Raw genomic sequence first — 18,330 nt, 5'->3', positions numbered from 1 at the left:
GTAATCACCTTTCTCAATGGCACGGTGCAATTTGCATTTGTTAATTAGTCTCGCACAACTGTAAAGTGTAGCATTAAATTTAATAAACTGAGGCGGAAAAAAGGAGCGTAGACTCCAAAAGAAACAATGTCAGAAAAGCATTCCTGCTCCTGGCTCCACAAAGTTGCACAAAGAAAAATAAGCGAAATAACTACCTGCAAATCACGATACCATTTACCAAAAGGTAAAATAAAAACTTGTCCACCAAGGCACCATCAAGAAGCACAAAAACTTACAAGTGCACAAGCATGTAAAGTTACAAAAGAAGAAATCCTTAAGCACATAAACCAATATCACCTGCATTGCGAGGCTCAGGAAGCCAAAATACAGTAAAAAAATGTTCCTACCACGGTTCACTGGATACATAATCTTCAACACAATTCTCATCAGATTTTGTCACAAAATTCATAAATTTTCTTTATATATAAAATGTAAGGATGTGACTCCTCTGAAATAAGCCGCTCACCTTAAAGAGTACATAGTAAGCAAGCCCAGTCATTGAGGAGAAAACCGACTGTCAATATCACATGAACATGCGTAACAAATTATGAATGTGTTGGAACATCGATTGTTGATTTTCTCATCAATAATTGAGATTACTCACCTTAACTTTCCTCACTTAAGAGGACTCAACACAATTCTCATCATCTGTGTTTTATATAAAATAAAATGCAAGGATATGTCTCTTCTAAAGTGACACTTAAGAGAAAAAAGCAAGCAACAATCTGAGTCAGCATCACATGCACATGCATAACAAATCATGAATGTGTTAGAATATAAACATCGACTGAATTACTTACTTTAACCTTCCTCACTCGAGAGGAATCAAATCCAAAATGCAATTATAACTCTAATTGGAAGCGACGTAAGACAAGAACACCAACAACTTGTACTATACTTAAGCAAAAGCCATAGTGAGTCAAATGACATGCCTTTGTTTTATTAAATAAAAGAGCAAAAACAGTTCTAGCAAGGAAACAATAGTTGCTATGCCTACCATGTATCCTCAAAGAAACAAACAATTACAACTCAAATGCTGCACGAATCAAACAAAGAACCAAAACAAAACCCATCATCAATTGAGAGCACCAACTCCATTGCGGGCTAGCTTGGTCCACTCAGTATGAAACGCACCGGGGCGATCAACCCTCTCATAAGTATGCGCCCCAAACAAGTCCCTCTGAGCCTGAACAAGGTTTGCCGGGAGCCTCGCCCGGCGATAAGTGTCGAAGTAAGCAAGGCTGGCGCACATCCCGGGAGTACTAATCCCGGCGGAAACAGCCAAGCCAACAACCCTCCTCCAGGCAGCCTGCCTCTGCACCATCTCCCTGGCGAATTCGGGGTCCACTATTAAGCTGGCCAAGTTAGGGTTCCTCTGGTAAGCCTTCTTGATCCTGTCCAAGAACACAGCTCTTATGATGCACCCTCCCTTCCAAATCCTAGCCAACTCCCCCAAATTCAAGTTCCACCCCTTCTCATTGCTCTTTGCCCTCAACAAATTCATCCCCTGGGCATAGCTGCAAATCTTGGAAGCATACAAAGCCTGCCTCACATCATCAATCAAACGCTTCTTATCAACTCCACTCACACTCCTTCCCAACCCTAACCCTAATTCGTCACTCAACCCCGCCTCCCTCAACACTGCGGCAGCACTCTCCCTCTCCTCCTTCAATCCACTCAAGTACCGGCAGTCCAACGACGCCGCGATGGTCGGCGCGGCGATCGACAGCTCCGCCGCCTGCTGCACCGTCCATTTCCCGGTCCCCTTCATACCGGTCTTATCCAAAATCTTATCCACCAAAAACCCTTCCCCATCCTCATCCTTCACTTTGAAAATATCCGCGGTGATTTCAATCAAGAAACTCTCGAGTTCCCCTCTGTTCCACTCGGCGAAGATGTCGCCGATTTCGGAATTGGACAAGCCTCCGACGTGTTTCAGAACGTCGTAGGCTTCGGAGATGAGTTGCATGTCGCCGTATTCGATTCCGTTGTGGACCATCTTGACGAAGTTGCCGGAGCCACCCTCGCCGATGTAGGTGACGCAGGGGCCGTCCTCGACCTGCGCGGCGACCTTGGTGAGGATATCCTGGATGTTGTTGTAAGCCTGGCGGTCGCCGCCGGGCATGAGGGAGGGGCCGTGGCGGGCGCCGTCCTCGCCGCCGGAGACGCCCATGCCGAGGTAGAGGAGGCCTTTGTCGGCGACGTGGGCGATGCGGCGCTCCGTGTTCTCGTACCACTCGTTGCCGCCGTCGATGATGCAGTCGCCGGGCTCGAGGTGGTCGGAGAGGGCGGCGATGGTGTGGTCGACGGGGGCGCCGGCCTTGACGAGGATGATGACGGATCTGGGGCGCTGGAGCGAGAGGACGAAGTCGCGGGGAGTGTACTGGCCCGTCAGAGGGAGGGAGCCCTCGCTGCGGGCCCGATCCACCGTCTCGTCGACCTTGGAGGAGGTGCGGTTGTAGACGGAGATGGGGAAGCCCTTTTCCGCGATGTTTAGGGCTAGGTTCTGGCCCATCACAGCCAGGCCCGCCAGGCCTATGCGCGAGAGAGCTGCTGACTCCATTACTAAGGGTTGGTGTGGTGATTCGAGGCGAGCGAGCGAGGGTGGGTGAGTCTTGTGCTAACTTTGTTTTTATAAATCTATGTTTTGTTGTTGTTTATTACTGCTATTAATTATTCTCCAATTGGAAAATTATTAGTATGTTAGTAGGAGAGGATGGATTAAGATTTAAGAGGCTTTTGGGGTTTGTTTGGACTTCGGGTTGGTGTGGTTGGCGGACTCGTCGAGGGACTGAAAGGACAGTGACTTAACCACCAACAAGGAGTCGATTCCTCCAACGAAACTCATTTCCCCATCCAACGACTGCGTTCGCTTCCTACCTCAGTCAACCTACATTTTTTTTTACCTTTCAGTCACCCTTTTTTTCACTAATAGTATGTTGCCACCTGTCACTTTATATTATTTTATCACGAACCAAAATGATTTTCAAATATAAAATAAAAACAACTTGTTATGGTTTATGTAGATTAAATACACAAAATATGTGATGTTTAGCGTGTAAAACAATCTCTTTCTTTTTATTATGATAAAGTGTAGTTTCATTTATAATTTCATATTTAAGGTAGGGTTAAATTTTGATCTTAGCGAGTATCGAAGCATGTAAAATAATTATATTTTATCATTCTATGAAGAACAATTATTTGTAATAAATTGATAATGTTTATAATAAATATAAAATATTATATTATTAATAGTATATGGTCGATTAATAATGAATTATTAAATTCTTGAAAAGAAAATGTATATATTAAAATTGGATTAAGTGATCATTCCGGTTGATAATCACAATTGATTAACTAATAATCTTTTTAAGACTCTATTTTTTGTGTTGTTGTTCTATGCACTTTGGCTTTGTTGTATGTATTTTATTTAGTTTTTTTACATTTTAATGATAGTTCATCATCAACTTTCATGTTTATTTCTTATGATTACGGTGAATGAAAAAAATCCAAAAGGCTTTTTCCCGTTTAAAGAAAGGAAAAACATTTTCTCATTTTTTTGATATATTAGTTCCTCTTGTTTTGTTTGTTAAAATAGGTAGAGGGTGTCTCTTGCTCTTTTTTTCCTATTGTTTATTGTTTTTTAATGGTGGAGGATTGTGACCAATGAGGTGAAGTTTTTTTTTTTTTTTTTTTTTAATTCCAAAACTATTATAGGTCGTTCTTTTAAAGAATGTGCCCTTTCTTGTCATCAAAGAATTCCTAAAGTGATAAGTTGAAGTCATAGTCATCATCTTGTGTTAATGAGAATAGATGTTTGATTTTATGCACAACGTGAAGATGTGTTATAAATTGATCCCAATTATATAGCATAGTAATGTTCAACACATTATATCTACTACTAGATTACCAAAAAACTTTAAAGACTTTCAATGATCCAAAGCAAACATTTATAATCAAGATAATAACAATCATCGATAAAGAAAATCTAGAACGTCGAATACTTCCATTTATCATACACGGTATAGTGACAAATGGACTACCAACGAATATTGTTATTTAAAAGATAATAATAATAATAATATCTCAAAAGCAATGACACAATAGTTATTATAGGTTAAAGATAAACTTATGCATCGAGATATAAATATTCCAAGATAATAAATCAATACAATCAAAATCTTCAAGCAATGACTTGTCCAAAGAGATGTTTTCGGATCTGCAATAAGGAGCGTGAAACTTCATAAAAATATAGTCATTAGACATGGTTAATCAATTCTTTTCAATCAAACGAGTGAATATCACAACTTCAATTTATCCTATACAATATTCAAAGTCAACAAAATATAATTTGTGAAAAATTAACCGATAATAGATTAGTGTACATTTTATGAAAGGAGCAAAAAAGTGAGTAACAATTAGTGAAAAATATTTTTTTGCCAAACAAATACAAAAACAAAAAAAAAAAGAGAAATATAGATTCATTGATTTTAAGACAAATTAAAGACCATTTGTAATTAGTTATAAATTCAATGCAATGCAATCCAATAGAAGAAAAAAATAATATATTAATAGCAAACCTTAACTCAATAGCAAACCTTAATCCAACATTCCCTTTCACACTCCTTTCATTACCTTAACATAATAATTATTATCAATTCTTAATTTTGTATCCAAGTTAATGTTATAGTGTTATACTATATATATTCTAATACAATATTTTTATACATTGACAAATATATTATTAAAAGAAATAATTATCTCAAAATTTTATTAAGCATTCAATAATATGTTATTTTCATTCTCTACTGTCTTTGCATCTTACTGTGAATCTCTTATGTCTTTCTATCTATTTATTTTTTAAATTCATTTTGTTATAATCTCCCTTCAGTTCGTGTGTTCTTTTATTTCATTTTAATTTTCAAATGAAAATTGGAAGAAGTATTAAAAAAAAATTTAATATACTATTAGAAGTATTAAATAATATAAAAATTAGTTTTTCTTCTTCTAAATACATTGTTACTTATAAAATAATATTGATAATATTGTAGTTGTGTGCTTTTATTAAATGAAAATTTTCAAAATTAAAGTTACTTAAATCATATTTTTATCAATGGTGTTATGAGTTATATTAAATGAATTACATATTATCTATTTAAAAATGACAAAATTACTTTATTATAAAATTTTGACAAATAATAATGTAGCTTAGAAGTTTGAAGAATAGAATTCTAATTGATTTGTTAAATTAAAATAGAGTTCAAATATAAAATGCTGCCAAAACTCCTCAAATTTTTAAACCATTATTTGTCCGTGTGTATGATTTAGTTAAAGTGTTATTTTTTATCGTCAAAGTTTCAATATCTAAAATTAGTATAAAAAACTGAACAACAAAAAAAAGGTACGAATCACAAAATAAAAAATGTTATGTACAATGTATTTACCTCTGGAAGCTTTTTACGAAACACTACATCAAGTCGTGCATCAAGAGTATTTTCACACACAATCTTTCCATCACGAGAAGCCAACACCACCCCACCAGAGCTGGACATCAACAAAAGTAATCAAGTGAGCTACAAGTAAAATTTAAATATCAATGCAGCTAAAAGCTAATACAATTCTATGAATTATCATCACTCAACTACAAATACTAAAAACAAATTAATCTTGACATTTGAAATTCAAATTGTTTCATCAGAAGATAATGTTAAATTGCAATCAATTAATAGAAAAAATGTAATGCACAAAGTAAGAAAGCAAGACCCTAACTAGAAAATCCAAACAATTGGTTAAGATTTATAGAACACGAACATTACCAATAGGGATCATGAACATTGTGATGATTAGGTCCTGGTGGAAGATAAACTTGGTTGTCAATAATGATCTCTGGGGGATCAACATTTGCTTTATCTGCATACTCTTGTGCAGCTGAATCTAGCACATGCTCCACCAAGTGTAGGTCATGTTTCCGACATCGCAATAAGACAGAAGGTTCTTTTAATCTTAACAAACTCTGTAAACACAATTCTAGTATGATATTCCAAGTCCACAAACTTATGCGTATAAGATAATCCATAAAATAACAATAGAATATTACATTATAAAGGATTGTAAAAAGTCAACTATATTAAGGAAGGAGGGAATGACAAGAGGATGAGAGCACAGATTGAACCCATGGCATTACACACACCGCCATCGCCATAAAGACCAAGGTTAGTTCTCATGTCAACAAATATTTATGATTCAAAACAATCCATGATATTGATTCATTGATGTCATCAGGTAATATCGATTTGTAATGATATATTAATTATTGATACAATATTGTGCCATCATCACAAATAATACAAAAGTAATACTAAATAAATAAACAACAACAACATTGGTTGCCTTTGTGCAATATTCTTACGAAAAAATGGAAATAACAATTTGATACTGATACTTGGTAGAACAACAAAGTCAAATTATCAAACTATAAGTTGGTGTACCTTGCTCAAAATTTAACCTACCTGGACAATGAGATCTTTTAAAAGGCTCCTGTACTCATGATGATGATGAAGACTAAAATGATGATGATGACTCACATTCAAAAGTTCCTTGGATGCAGCTTCTTTCATGGAACTAATCACATCATCTTGAGCTTGAAGAACTTTAATCCGAGAAGAGTTCAGTTGCATCGAGTACTCACTACAATAAATAATGAATTGTGCCACAAAACTTAAACTATTTCAACTAGCATTGTTTGCAACTCACAAGCATAATGCAATACACTGCATTTCATGTGATGAAATAAAATAAGCCCCATAAACTAAATTCTCAATTCCAATAGTCATTTTATTAAAAGAAACGAGTATTTTCCATTCATCAAACTTTGACTATATCCTTAACTTCAAGTAATTTGAAACATGTCAACATCTTGAAAGAAATTGAACATCAAACCAAACTAATTAAAAATTAATCAAAAATAAATATATAAATGAGACTAAACTAGACCTATATATATATAGTTGTATTTTGCAAATGCAAAAGTTCAAAATCAAGCTAACATGAATTATTGATTTTACTAAATAGTATGAAAAATCGCCAAGGATTTGTTGGACTATTTCATTTGAAATAAAAAATAATCACAATTTCACAATTAATAGACATTGTTATATTATCATACCAAGGATGAAAGGTTATACAAGGAACCAATCTTAAGGATTTAATTTCAACCAGTGTGAACATACGAGAAAACCTTTTGAATTTGGATCTCGGAGAAAAAAATACACACACAAGACAAAAGTATAAAAAATATAGGAAGTTACATTTTCTTTCGAATTTCAACTTGGCGTTTTTTGCGTTCGAATTCTTGTCTAATCTTTTTCTTTTCAGTTTCGACCAACTGCAACTTCTCGATATCGAATTCCTGGGAAAAAAAAAAGTACAATTTTGTTGCAGAGCACCAATTTAGGAGCAAAATAGGAGGAAACATTGAAGGAAATGAGATAAAGTTACCTCTTCGGTAGAGATAAAAATCTCATTAGCTTTGTCCTCCGCTTCCAGACGAATGAACTTCACCATCTGCTGGATTTGGCTTGAGACATCTATGTCGTTCATTTTTGGAGATGAACCACCAAAAAATGTTTCCTCGATGATTGAAGTTGATAGATACTAATGTATCACTCTCACACTACCACACCAAAACCAACTCACATGTCTTTTATGCATCTTCAGGGTAACAATTATTAATTAACATTTTAGTTCATTTGTTCAAATTTTAATTATTTGTAATTTATTTCCTAAATAAAAAAGTATTTCTTTTGTGTGCATTAAATATATGAATTTTCTCATTCTCTTTCGACTTATTTGATGTAACGACCCAACTAGTCACTACACGCGGCACAGCACACCGGAAACACCAGACAGATAGAACAAGTATATAATATAGGATCTAGAATATATATATATACAAGGTCCCAATCCGACTAGAGTTAGAGAGTACAACAAAATACAACAAAGCTACTCTACTCGGTAACTAAAACAACAAAAAGATCCAAATCAGATCAGCTTCGTCTGTCAGCTACAGACTCACCATCAGCCACCAACCTATCCCTGCTCTGCTCTCATACATAGTATGATCATTGCAGTCCAAACATCATGGAGACAACAAAGGGTAAGCTAGTGTAAAGAAATCAACATACATATATAAATATGTGAATAGAAAACATCTACAACTATCAGCACATCCGCACAGCTTATATTACACCACAGCAATTCAGCAATATCAGCACCGCTCAGCGGCTATAACAGCACCATAATAGTGGCTAACAACAGCACCGACATAGTGACTATAACACCACCACAATAGTGGCTATAACAGCACCACAATAGTGGCTATAACAGCACCGACATAGCGGCTAAAACAGCACCACCATAGTGGCCATACACAACATACAACTAAACGGCTCACAACACAACACATCAATATATAGCACAGCACAGCAAATCAGCAGACAACACAGCTAAGTAGTATTCAACACAACCTACTACTCACAACTCAGCTCATCATTCTAGAGCACAACACTATCATGTAATACAACATTTAAAATCATCAATAACAGCCCAGTTCAGCACAGCTATATTCATCTATTTCAGCTTAACAACAATTTTCAGCTTAACTCAGCATTAAACATCATCTATCTAAGATTTCAGCAAGGTTTAACAGCTATTGATATATAAATCATCATCATCATACGCGCCCGACGCATTCATGGTCGCGGCCGGCGTGGCACAACCAGAGAGCACCAGGGGCCAGCGCGCCCGACGCAAGGGTAATCGCGCCTGGCGTGACCCAGCCAGAGAGCTCAAGGCTCTCACGCGCCTGGCGCAATATTAATTGCGCCCAGCGCAAGCCCAGGCAGAGACTCTAAGGAGTCTCACGCGCTCGGCGTGGCCTAACCCGCGTCTAGCGTGGGGAAGGCAAAGACCTAACAAGGTCTCGCGTCCGGCGCAATTCGCATTGCGCCCAACGCCCTCTTGGCAGAGACTCCAAAGGAGCCTCCACGCCCAGCGAGTCCAAACGCGTGCCTAGCGTGGCACCAGAACACCCAAAGTATGTCACCATTGATATCGCGTCCGGCGCAGCTCAAGTCACGCCCGACGTGGGCCAACCAGAGACTCCCATTTGCAAGCTCGCCCGGCGCACACAGCTTTGCGCCCGGCGGGCTTGCCTAAATAGAGTCCCCTGGTGGTCACGCGCTCGGCGCGAAGAACAGCGCCCAGCGCGAAACTCAGCAGCAACTTCCCCAAGTTCGAAAATTGCCCAAATCCTGCAAAACTTAACAGAAAACCAGCATACAATCCAGCCAAAAGTTCCCATTTTCATCAAAGATCAATAAAAACGCTACATTTTCCACATGCAACCACAAAACAAGAATTTCTCAAAAATTTCTCAAAAATTTCCTCAAAGACCCAAAAACCCCGAAACCCTTAATTTCATCATTCTCAGCCAGAAATCCTCAAACATCAACAGCTAATGAGCTCCTAGAACTCCATTACATCCAAAAACGGCGAAAAACCTAGCTTCCCTTACCTCGGTGCGAAGATCCGAGTGTCGGGAAGAAACCAAAGAGAAATACGAAGGGAGCTTGAACACGAGAAAGGAGAAGAGAGAATTCCAACACCAGCTAGCAACCCACTTCACTCAGCTCCACCACCTAGTAACAGCCAAAAGGAAGGTCCAAGTGAAAAGAGTGAAGATTGAGAATGAGACAAGAGAGGAATGAGTGAAAGTGATGAAGGTTGGGGAAGAAAAGGGAAAACGGAGGTGGGGTCTCACATTTGACATTTTAGTTTAAAAAAATTGTTTCACTTTAATTGTAATCTTATAAGATCACAAAAGTATTAAATATTTTTTTTATATCTTCAATTATTTGTCATAGAAAGAGAAAATAAAAAAAAAATATGAGAGAAAATATATGAGTGTAATTGAGTTGAGTGAAGTCGAGTTTTTGGAACTTGGATTTGCCTTGTAAAAAAATTTGATTACAAAGTTTAACTCATTTATTTAATTAAATCTAATAGAATGCTTGAACTTGACTTGTTTAAAAGAATTAAACTTGAGTGTAAGTTATTTAACTCATTTTTTACTTAATTATTTTTTTTATGATTTTTTTCTTAAAATAATTTTTAACTTTATAAATATAACATTTAATAACTATTTTAATAATAATAATAATAATATGATGATGATGATAATAATAATGGATAATTATATCTTATAGAAAAATGTGTTTATTATGTGATAGGTGAAATTAAATTATTTTAAACTAGTACATTTTCATAATTTAGTAAATAAAAATAGTACTTATTAACTATTACAAGAAACAAACTTTAAAATTAATTTAAGATTTTTTAAGAGACATTAACATTTGTTTTTATTTTGAAAAGACAAAATTAATTAAATATACTAGAATATCAAATTTGTCACAAGATGTGTCAAAATTTAGAGATAATGATGATGATAATAATAATGATATAATTTTAATAGTGTTAATGATAACAACAAGATATAATCAATATGATGGTGGTGGTTTGTAGTATTTTTTTTTAATCTTATAATTTAAACCTTTAAATTTAGTCTAATGGTTAAAATAAATCATTTTCACTCTCATGTAAACTTTTAGTAGACTCTTTTAAAGTAAAGAATGTACTTTAGAGGATAAAGTGTATTTACAATTATTGATTATATAATTAATAATTAAGATTTGTGATAAAATTAAATTTTTATAAAATGAAATATAAAATCAATTATAATATTAATTATTAATTTTTAATAAATGATTTTAATTACACTTTATTTTCTAAGATGTAACTCTCTTACTTTAGATATTATAATTAAAGTGACAAGCTAGATCCAAAATTATTTAATGTAAAATTAATTGCACTTTGGAGGGGATAGACCCAAAATTTTATTAAGGAGAATTTGATTTTGCTCGAGTAAAAATTACCAAAAGAAAATTAATATTTTTAATAACTTTTTTTTTCATATATACAATTGGAAATTAAATCATGATTAATATATGTAAATGTTTAAATATTCATTTATTTTTTATATTTTTATAAACTTTACCTTTTAATTCTCATAATTAAAAACTTTTTGTTTACTATATATATATATATATAATATATTCATTTTAATCCTCGTCTTTTACTTATTATGAGGACTTAAAAAAATTATAAAATTATAGAGAATTAAATGAAACAAAAAATGGTATGTAGAAGATCTAAAACAGAATGTGTTTTAAACTACATAGACTAAATGTAAGGTTCATAAAATTTATATAGGAATCAAATAAATATTTAAACAATATTTAAATTTATCATCATACTTCTTATTGATAAATAAATATATATATATATATATATATAAATAAATGATATAGTTATTTTACATGTTTAATTCTTACTGAGAAAAAAATAATGATGTATTTATATATTTTCGTCTTTCAGCCATCTCTGCCACCAGGGATGTATATTCACGTCACAACATTAAAAAAAAAAAAAAAACATGATTAAGTTAGGTGAAATATTAGTTTGTTTAATCAAGAGATTTGATGATTTGGCTTATAAAATTCAGTGAGTTGAACAAGTTGATCAACGGAATTGCAATTCTGTGTATGTTTGAAACCTATTTTTCAATGCAATTTTTTCTTCTCTCCACGTAAAAATATATAATTTACGTGAAAGTTACTAATTATTATTATTATTATTATTATTATTATTATTATTATTATTATACTTATTATACTTTCAATTAACATAAATTAAATTGATTTAGATAATCCCAAGCGTGTAATTCAGCGGTAGGGGTTGATCTACGCTTAAATAAGGTCAGGGGTTCAAATTTTGCCTTGTATATGCAGCCGGTACCTCCAACATAGCGAGAGAACAAGAAAATTAATCACTGCTATAGATACTCTAGAGATGAAAAAAAAAATTGATTTAGACGCATAAGCAAATGTACTTTCGATCCATATATGTGCATAAAATTAAAAATAATTTAAATAAAGTAACAAATTATATATGGAAGGAATATTTCCACCATTTTTAATAAATTCATCGTTTTTTTGTTTGTTTGTAATTTTCCGCTAAAATACCCTTCCCTGGAAACATGTTTCCTCGTGCAAAACATAAAATAAAAAAATGTTTTCATTTTATTTCAGGGTGTGTGGGTTTTACAAAGCACAACATGAACATGGTTTTATTGTGTATTTTAACTTCTCCACAAACTCACCGGGTTATTGGAATCATAATAATAAATTGTGAATCATAACACGAAATAAACATATCATAACATAAAATAAAACAGAGAATTTTTTTAAACAAATCTTGCTATAGAGTTTCTTTTTATGGTTTAGTTAAGCTGGTATTGTTCTAGTTATACAAGTTATACAAAAGTTTTGATGGTTGCAAGTTCGTCATGATTTACATGAAAGAGAGGAATCAGGGTAGTTTAGAATTTAGATTTTAACATTTTTTTTTTAAAAGTACGTATGTGTGGTATGGGGAGTGGTTTGAAGAAGAGTGGGAATAAGATGGCCCAATTACATAAGACTAGCCCAAATAATTCACACGCCAACCCAGAAGCTAAACATTATTTTGTAATATTTTTTTATTATAAATATACGATACAGTTCGTGAACCAATTTGTTAAATTGCAAGTTTATACGAACTTATATGGGGTTTCTATATAAATACAAGTACGTTTAAATATGAAATTAAAAGAGTTGCTTATATCTTTTTGTTAATATAAATTTACTAGTATTTTCAAAGTTAGATATTTATTATATAGTTAAAGTTTATAATAAATTATATATACCGATATAGTAAATCATATTTAAAATGTGTATAAATAAATTTTTTAAACATATAAAATATTTTTTTTTACCGCAACGTATAAATTATATTTTTAATTTATGATAAATAATTTATATTGTAGGATAATATTATATTTTATTTATTATTAATTTATTTTAAAAAATTTATTTAAATTTATAAATAATTATAATAAATAAAAACTAAATTAAATAAGAAGTTAAAAAATATCTACAAACTCTTTCGTCAAAGAAAAATTTATAAAAATAAATGTTTTTGTACAAGATAAAAATTTGTATTTTAATATATATGAGTTGATTTATATTCAAGTGATCAAAACACAGGAAATCTTAACTCTTCGATGTATTAAATACATTATTTTTGGTTTTTGTTAACTTTTTATTCTTTAATAATAATTTCTAATGAAAAAGTAATGATTTTTTTGCTAAATAAGAACATATTAGAAGGGAGAGTCACACATGACTCCAATAACATACTAAAACAGTTGATAGAAATCCAGTCAGATAATTACTTAATGCCATAAGAATATGCGCACACAATATTTGTGGGCATGAGAATTTCTCCCAAAAGAGGGGCAAAAAGAAACTTAAAGAGCACAAGTACGTCATAAATTCTAACTCTGCCTAAGCAGATAAGGTTGTATTATTTCCTTTGCACCACAAAAAATTGTAAAATTTGAATTTTTTAAAGCTGAGAAAAGTTGCTTGAGAACAAATCATTATACTTTAAACTATAAAGTGAGAATGCACTTGGGATCCAAAATATTCTATTCTAAAGTCTGAATCTACATGAAATACAATCGAATATTTAATTTTCATTTCTGTATATAAATTCATAAATTGGTCAATAAAATGACGTGGACAGCTCGATTATTGGACCATATGCAATTACCAGTACGACAAGTGTTTGGAATGTGGTTTTCTAGTTGCCAATTATAACCACAACTTGATTTTTCAATTCTATTTATTTTGGTCACATCCCTTTCATGCATGTTGAACCAGAAAGTGTACCAATGCCGAAGGATAAGGCCCTCGCCCCCATCCCCAACCCAATAATCTTCTTTTTACTCTTTCAAGTTTGAACCCACGTTGTGAATGAGAAGCACAAGTTTCATATCATTCTTCCTCTCTACTCTAGCAAAAGATAATTTTACAAACTGAAAAATGACCTTATAGTGAATTGCATGTTAGGTTCACTGCAATCAAATTAAGGGTAGTAGGACTTCGGAGTCACTATCCTCACGAGCCACGGTCCCTCTTCACTATGTGAATGATTGATGATAGTTTGCATAATTCCATATAATTCTCCAATCAGCAATTGCAGTAACAGGCTCATTATTTGGTTCTGGCCCAGTACTTACTTGAATGTTCTACGATCTATATATCATTTTCATAATTAAGAACTAGAAGGGGACCATTTTTGGTTTGAATTAGGCCAAATTCCAAACTCTAAAATATCAAATTCGGACTTTAAAGTAACTGGGTCGTTAAGTCCGTTATTGCCATCACATGCACATAACCATATTAGAGTTCACCGCGGGGGTTGAAACTCGGAACCCTTTTGCTTCAATTCTGATTGCTTGAGTTCTAGGTAAATAATCTTTTGGCTTTTAATTGTTATCTGTTAGCTTAATTTGATTCTTCTATTACTCATAATCGCATATTTAATTCGAGGGTTATGAGTGAATCCTCCGCTGAAACCTTCAACCTTGTTCTGAATTATGTTCCTTTTGGATTGGAAACTAATAGAATAGGATTTCGTTCAAATAACAATCACAATCATCATGCATGCTTCATAGGTCTGTGTTTGACCGCTGTTCGAGAATTGACCTTTGTTATGAGTTATTAGAAAAGATTAAGGTAGTTGGTAGTTGACTAGTTACGATTTTGGTTTCACTTTTCATGGGAGAACTCGGTTTTCGCGTGGAAGGTGTCATGGGAAACTCGTGGTTTTTGACCTGCTTTGGTGGCAGCTGAACATGTTTTTTTTCCTTCTTATATTCTGAGGAATCAGTTTTGAATTCCTTGCCTTAAAGGGATAGAGAATAGAGAGTGATACTGATATTGTTTCTTGCCTCTTGAATTCATTTTGTCAGTGTTGAGTTTGGACATGAATAATTCTGGGGCTGGAAGTGATTATGTAGGAGCGGTTGAAGTTACTAAGGATAAGAATGGAATAGGCCAAGTGGTTCTTCGGAACCATCGAGGTGCTTCTGCAAGGGTCAGATTCTTTTAACTCTCACTAATCGTTTTTAAGTTGTAAAATTGTAATATTACTCAAATTATTATATGTTTCGAAATCATATACTTACCATTAATTTCCACATGACATGTACCTAGTCTTTTTCCCTTGTCAATGAAAATTGACTGGATTATAATAGTTTTTTTTACTGTGAAATAACTCTATTTTGGTAAATTGATGTTAGTGGGTGGAACGTATAGGTTAGCTTGCAGGGAGGGCAGGTTCTTTCATGGAAATGGGAACGTGGCCAGGAGCTTTTATTCACTAGCAGTAAGGTAAACTTGATCTTTTTTTATTTTTTATTTTTTATTTTTTTATACTGTTTTTCCCCCTTGAAAATAGTTATTATTTAATTGTTTTTGACTTGAGTTTGTAAATTTTCTCTGTATTTATACGCGGTATTTCTTTCTCAGGCAATCATTAATCCTCTCAAACCATTACGAGGAGGAATTGCAATCTGTTTCCCTCAGGTATAATTTGGATGTCAGATAAAACTATCTACACTGAATTGCATAGATGTATTCACAGCACAAGAAAAAAGTACAGAAGAATTACATACATATAGATAGATAGATAACAAGGGGTCCATAACTTCTTGTAATTTTATTTTTCCAGTTTAGAAGCCGTGGATCATTAGAGCATCATGGGTTTGCCAGGAACAAAATGTGGGTAATTGATCAAGATCCTCCACCATTTCCCAGTGGTTCCAGTGAAAAAACCTATATTGACCTGCTGCTCAAACCATCAGAAGATGATCTGAAGATATGGCCACATAGGTCCGGAATTAAGTATATTAAAAACATGTTTACTTCAGACCGGCGTTTTTTATATCACTCGAATTTAAAGATAAGAAAAAGTTGGATATAAATTCGGAGGAAATATATAACTAAGATACGACTTGAAGATCCCTTCATTTTCAAGTCCATAACTCTAGTGTGTACAACATTTTGCATCACAAGAACAAATAAATAAATTGTTGCCATGAGTGCAGAGACCCCAACATGTGGGGGGCCTCAGTTGCTGACATAGAGAATTTTCATTTTTTTCATGCTATTTTCACATCTCACCTAAATTATCGGTTGAATCTCTCAGAATATTTGAGACACTGATCTAAATTATTCTGTCCAGCTTCGAACTTCGGTTAAGGGTGACTTTGGCAGAAGATGGCTATTTAACTATGATTTCTCGCGTCAGGAATGTGAATAGCAAGCCTTTCAGTTTCTCCTTTGCTTATCATACATATTTCTCCCTCTCTGATATCAGGTCTGTAATGCGACTATATGACAACTAAATTTTGACATCAAGGATTAGAATGTCCAAAAAAATGGAGTTAACTTTTCATAAATTCGTCATTATGGTAATTAATTTTCTAAGGGTTGTAACTTGCAATCTTTGAATAAGCACATTAATCTCTGGTGACTATTGGCAGTGAAGTGAGGGTGGAAGGATTAGAAACTCTTGATTATTTAGACAACCTATACAACCAAGAGCGCTTCACAGAGCAAGGAGATGCTTTGACATTTGAATCTGAGGTGAGACAATTGATCATGGGATGTTTCATTTTTTTTCCCCCTAAAGTCTCTATATTCCTTTAGTATACCCTTTTTTAATATCAAGTTCAGTGACTCATAGCTAAGTATTTGGCAAGGATTAAGATTTGATGAGGTTGCTAAAATCTTATTGTCCCCGTGTGTGTTTTTTAGGTGGATCGAGTGTATGTTGATTGTTGTAGCAATGTGGTAGCTGTTCTAGACCATGAAAAGAAGCGAACAATTGTGATACGAAAAGAAGGGCTTCCTGATGTTGGTATGGTCCCTTGCACTAGCAAATGAAATGCTTAATGATGTTGGTAGGTTAGTGTCATTTTGGTACTCAATGTAACAGCTAAAACTAACCCTATCCACACCAACTTTGGTGTTGCATAGTTGTTTGGAATCCGTGGGAGAAAAAGTCCAAGACGATAGTGGATTTAGGGGATGAAGAGTACAAGCAGATGCTATGCGTTGATGGTGCAGCAATTGAGAAACCAATCACGTTGAAGCCAGGTGAAGAATGGACTGGCCTATTGGACCTCTCTGTGGTCCCTTCCACTTAATATGAAATGACTTGGCTATGTTTGTGGAGATGCTAATAAAGTAGGATCTTATTATATGTTTTTTTGTTATCAAAGTTGAGATTTTATTTTGACAATGCAAAAGATATCCATGGCATGTGCTGAAGCTGTCTAATAAACTACCCCAAACATACCATCTAGCATTCTTTTTGGCAAGTGGTGTGCAAATTCTGAAGCGTACAAGTGATGTATCATTGTAAATAAAAAGGACATGTCATAAAAAGCTTGTTGACTACACATAGAATACAGATTCAAGTTCAGGCCCTTTTCTCATAAATAGATAAGATAGCCATGTTGTTAATTTGTTATGGTGAACTACAAAATGAAAAACCTCCATTTTGATAAAATGAAAAGAGAGATAAGAAGAGAAAAAAGTGTTAAATGTCATAAATTGTGTAACGGAAAAGAAAAACAAACATAAAGTAAAATAAAAAAAATGAAGAGAAAATAAAAGTATATTTATAATAAAGTGGGTGAATTTTAAGCTTGGGGTTAATGAAAATGCTAATTTCTTTGAGAATATTGTTTTTGAACAATGGGAACTTTTTTTTTTTTTTTTTTAATGATATCTGGGCACAAATTTTTGATGTAATGAAATTGAAACGGTATTACGGAAAATGAATTTAAAAAAATAAAAAAATGGATTGGGCTTCTAATGTAAACTTGTATAAAAGGACAGCACCGTTTTGCCAGACTAGAAAACACTGTCTTCTTTAACATTTTATTTCAAATGGTCATGAATCCTGAGGATCTCCGTAATATGATACAAGTTATTAATTGAAGTCAGCATAAAATTTACTTAATAAAAAAAAATTATCAAATAAATATGATAGTATGTTTGTAGGGATGTGTTCTGTGACCTCTGTCTAGTTCGGCAACGCTATATAAGGGCTTTTGTTGGGCAATTTGAACGGAATCAGACTCTTCTGAAAGAAAAGAGAGAACTTAAAAAGTTCCTCAAAAGAAAAGGTTAAAATTAGGCAATGTTTAAAATGTTTTCATGCGCTGTGGGATACAAATTTGTAAGTTCTTCATGCATTATATATATCAGGTACTTT

General features: G+C 33.6%; 3 protein-coding genes across 3 annotated transcripts; 1 reads left to right on the top strand and 2 right to left on the bottom strand.

Annotated features, from left to right (window-relative positions):
- Window positions 1-954: 954 nt before the first annotated feature.
- LOC109806574 (6-phosphogluconate dehydrogenase, decarboxylating 1, chloroplastic) lies at window positions 955-2,883 on the bottom strand. Its single transcript, XM_020369024.3, has one exon. It carries the CDS (start codon window positions 2,600-2,602, stop codon window positions 1,115-1,117), a length of 1,488 nt encoding a protein of 495 aa, XP_020224613.1. The 5' UTR covers window positions 2,603-2,883; the 3' UTR covers window positions 955-1,114.
- A 1,134-nt stretch (window positions 2,884-4,017) lies between these two features.
- LOC109806666 (V-type proton ATPase subunit E) lies at window positions 4,018-7,900 on the bottom strand. Its single transcript, XM_020369139.3, has 6 exons — window positions 7,537-7,900; window positions 7,347-7,447; window positions 6,549-6,726; window positions 5,856-6,052; window positions 5,484-5,583; window positions 4,018-4,258 (listed from the first exon to the last, which is right to left on the bottom strand). Exons 1-6 carry the CDS (start codon window positions 7,636-7,638, stop codon window positions 4,223-4,225), a joined length of 714 nt encoding a protein of 237 aa, XP_020224728.1. The 5' UTR covers window positions 7,639-7,900; the 3' UTR covers window positions 4,018-4,222.
- A 6,016-nt stretch (window positions 7,901-13,916) lies between these two features.
- LOC109805418 (putative glucose-6-phosphate 1-epimerase) lies at window positions 13,917-17,532 on the top strand. The gene is made up of 9 exons (XM_020367480.3): window positions 13,917-14,508; window positions 15,014-15,138; window positions 15,360-15,434; window positions 15,573-15,629; window positions 15,775-15,935; window positions 16,288-16,422; window positions 16,589-16,691; window positions 16,863-16,965; window positions 17,085-17,532. The coding sequence occupies exons 2-9, from the start codon at window positions 15,028-15,030 to the stop codon at window positions 17,252-17,254; spliced, it is 915 nt and encodes a 304-aa protein (XP_020223069.1). The 5' UTR covers window positions 13,917-14,508; window positions 15,014-15,027; the 3' UTR covers window positions 17,255-17,532.
- The last annotated feature ends 798 nt before the right edge of the window (window positions 17,533-18,330 follow it).

Source organism: Cajanus cajan, chromosome 2, assembly GCF_000230855.2.
Source record: "Cajanus cajan strain Asha chromosome 2, NIPB_CcT2T_4, whole genome shotgun sequence".
NCBI classification, from domain to species: domain Eukaryota; kingdom Viridiplantae; phylum Streptophyta; class Magnoliopsida; order Fabales; family Fabaceae; genus Cajanus; species Cajanus cajan.
This window is presented reverse-complemented; position numbering and strand designations above follow the sequence as displayed.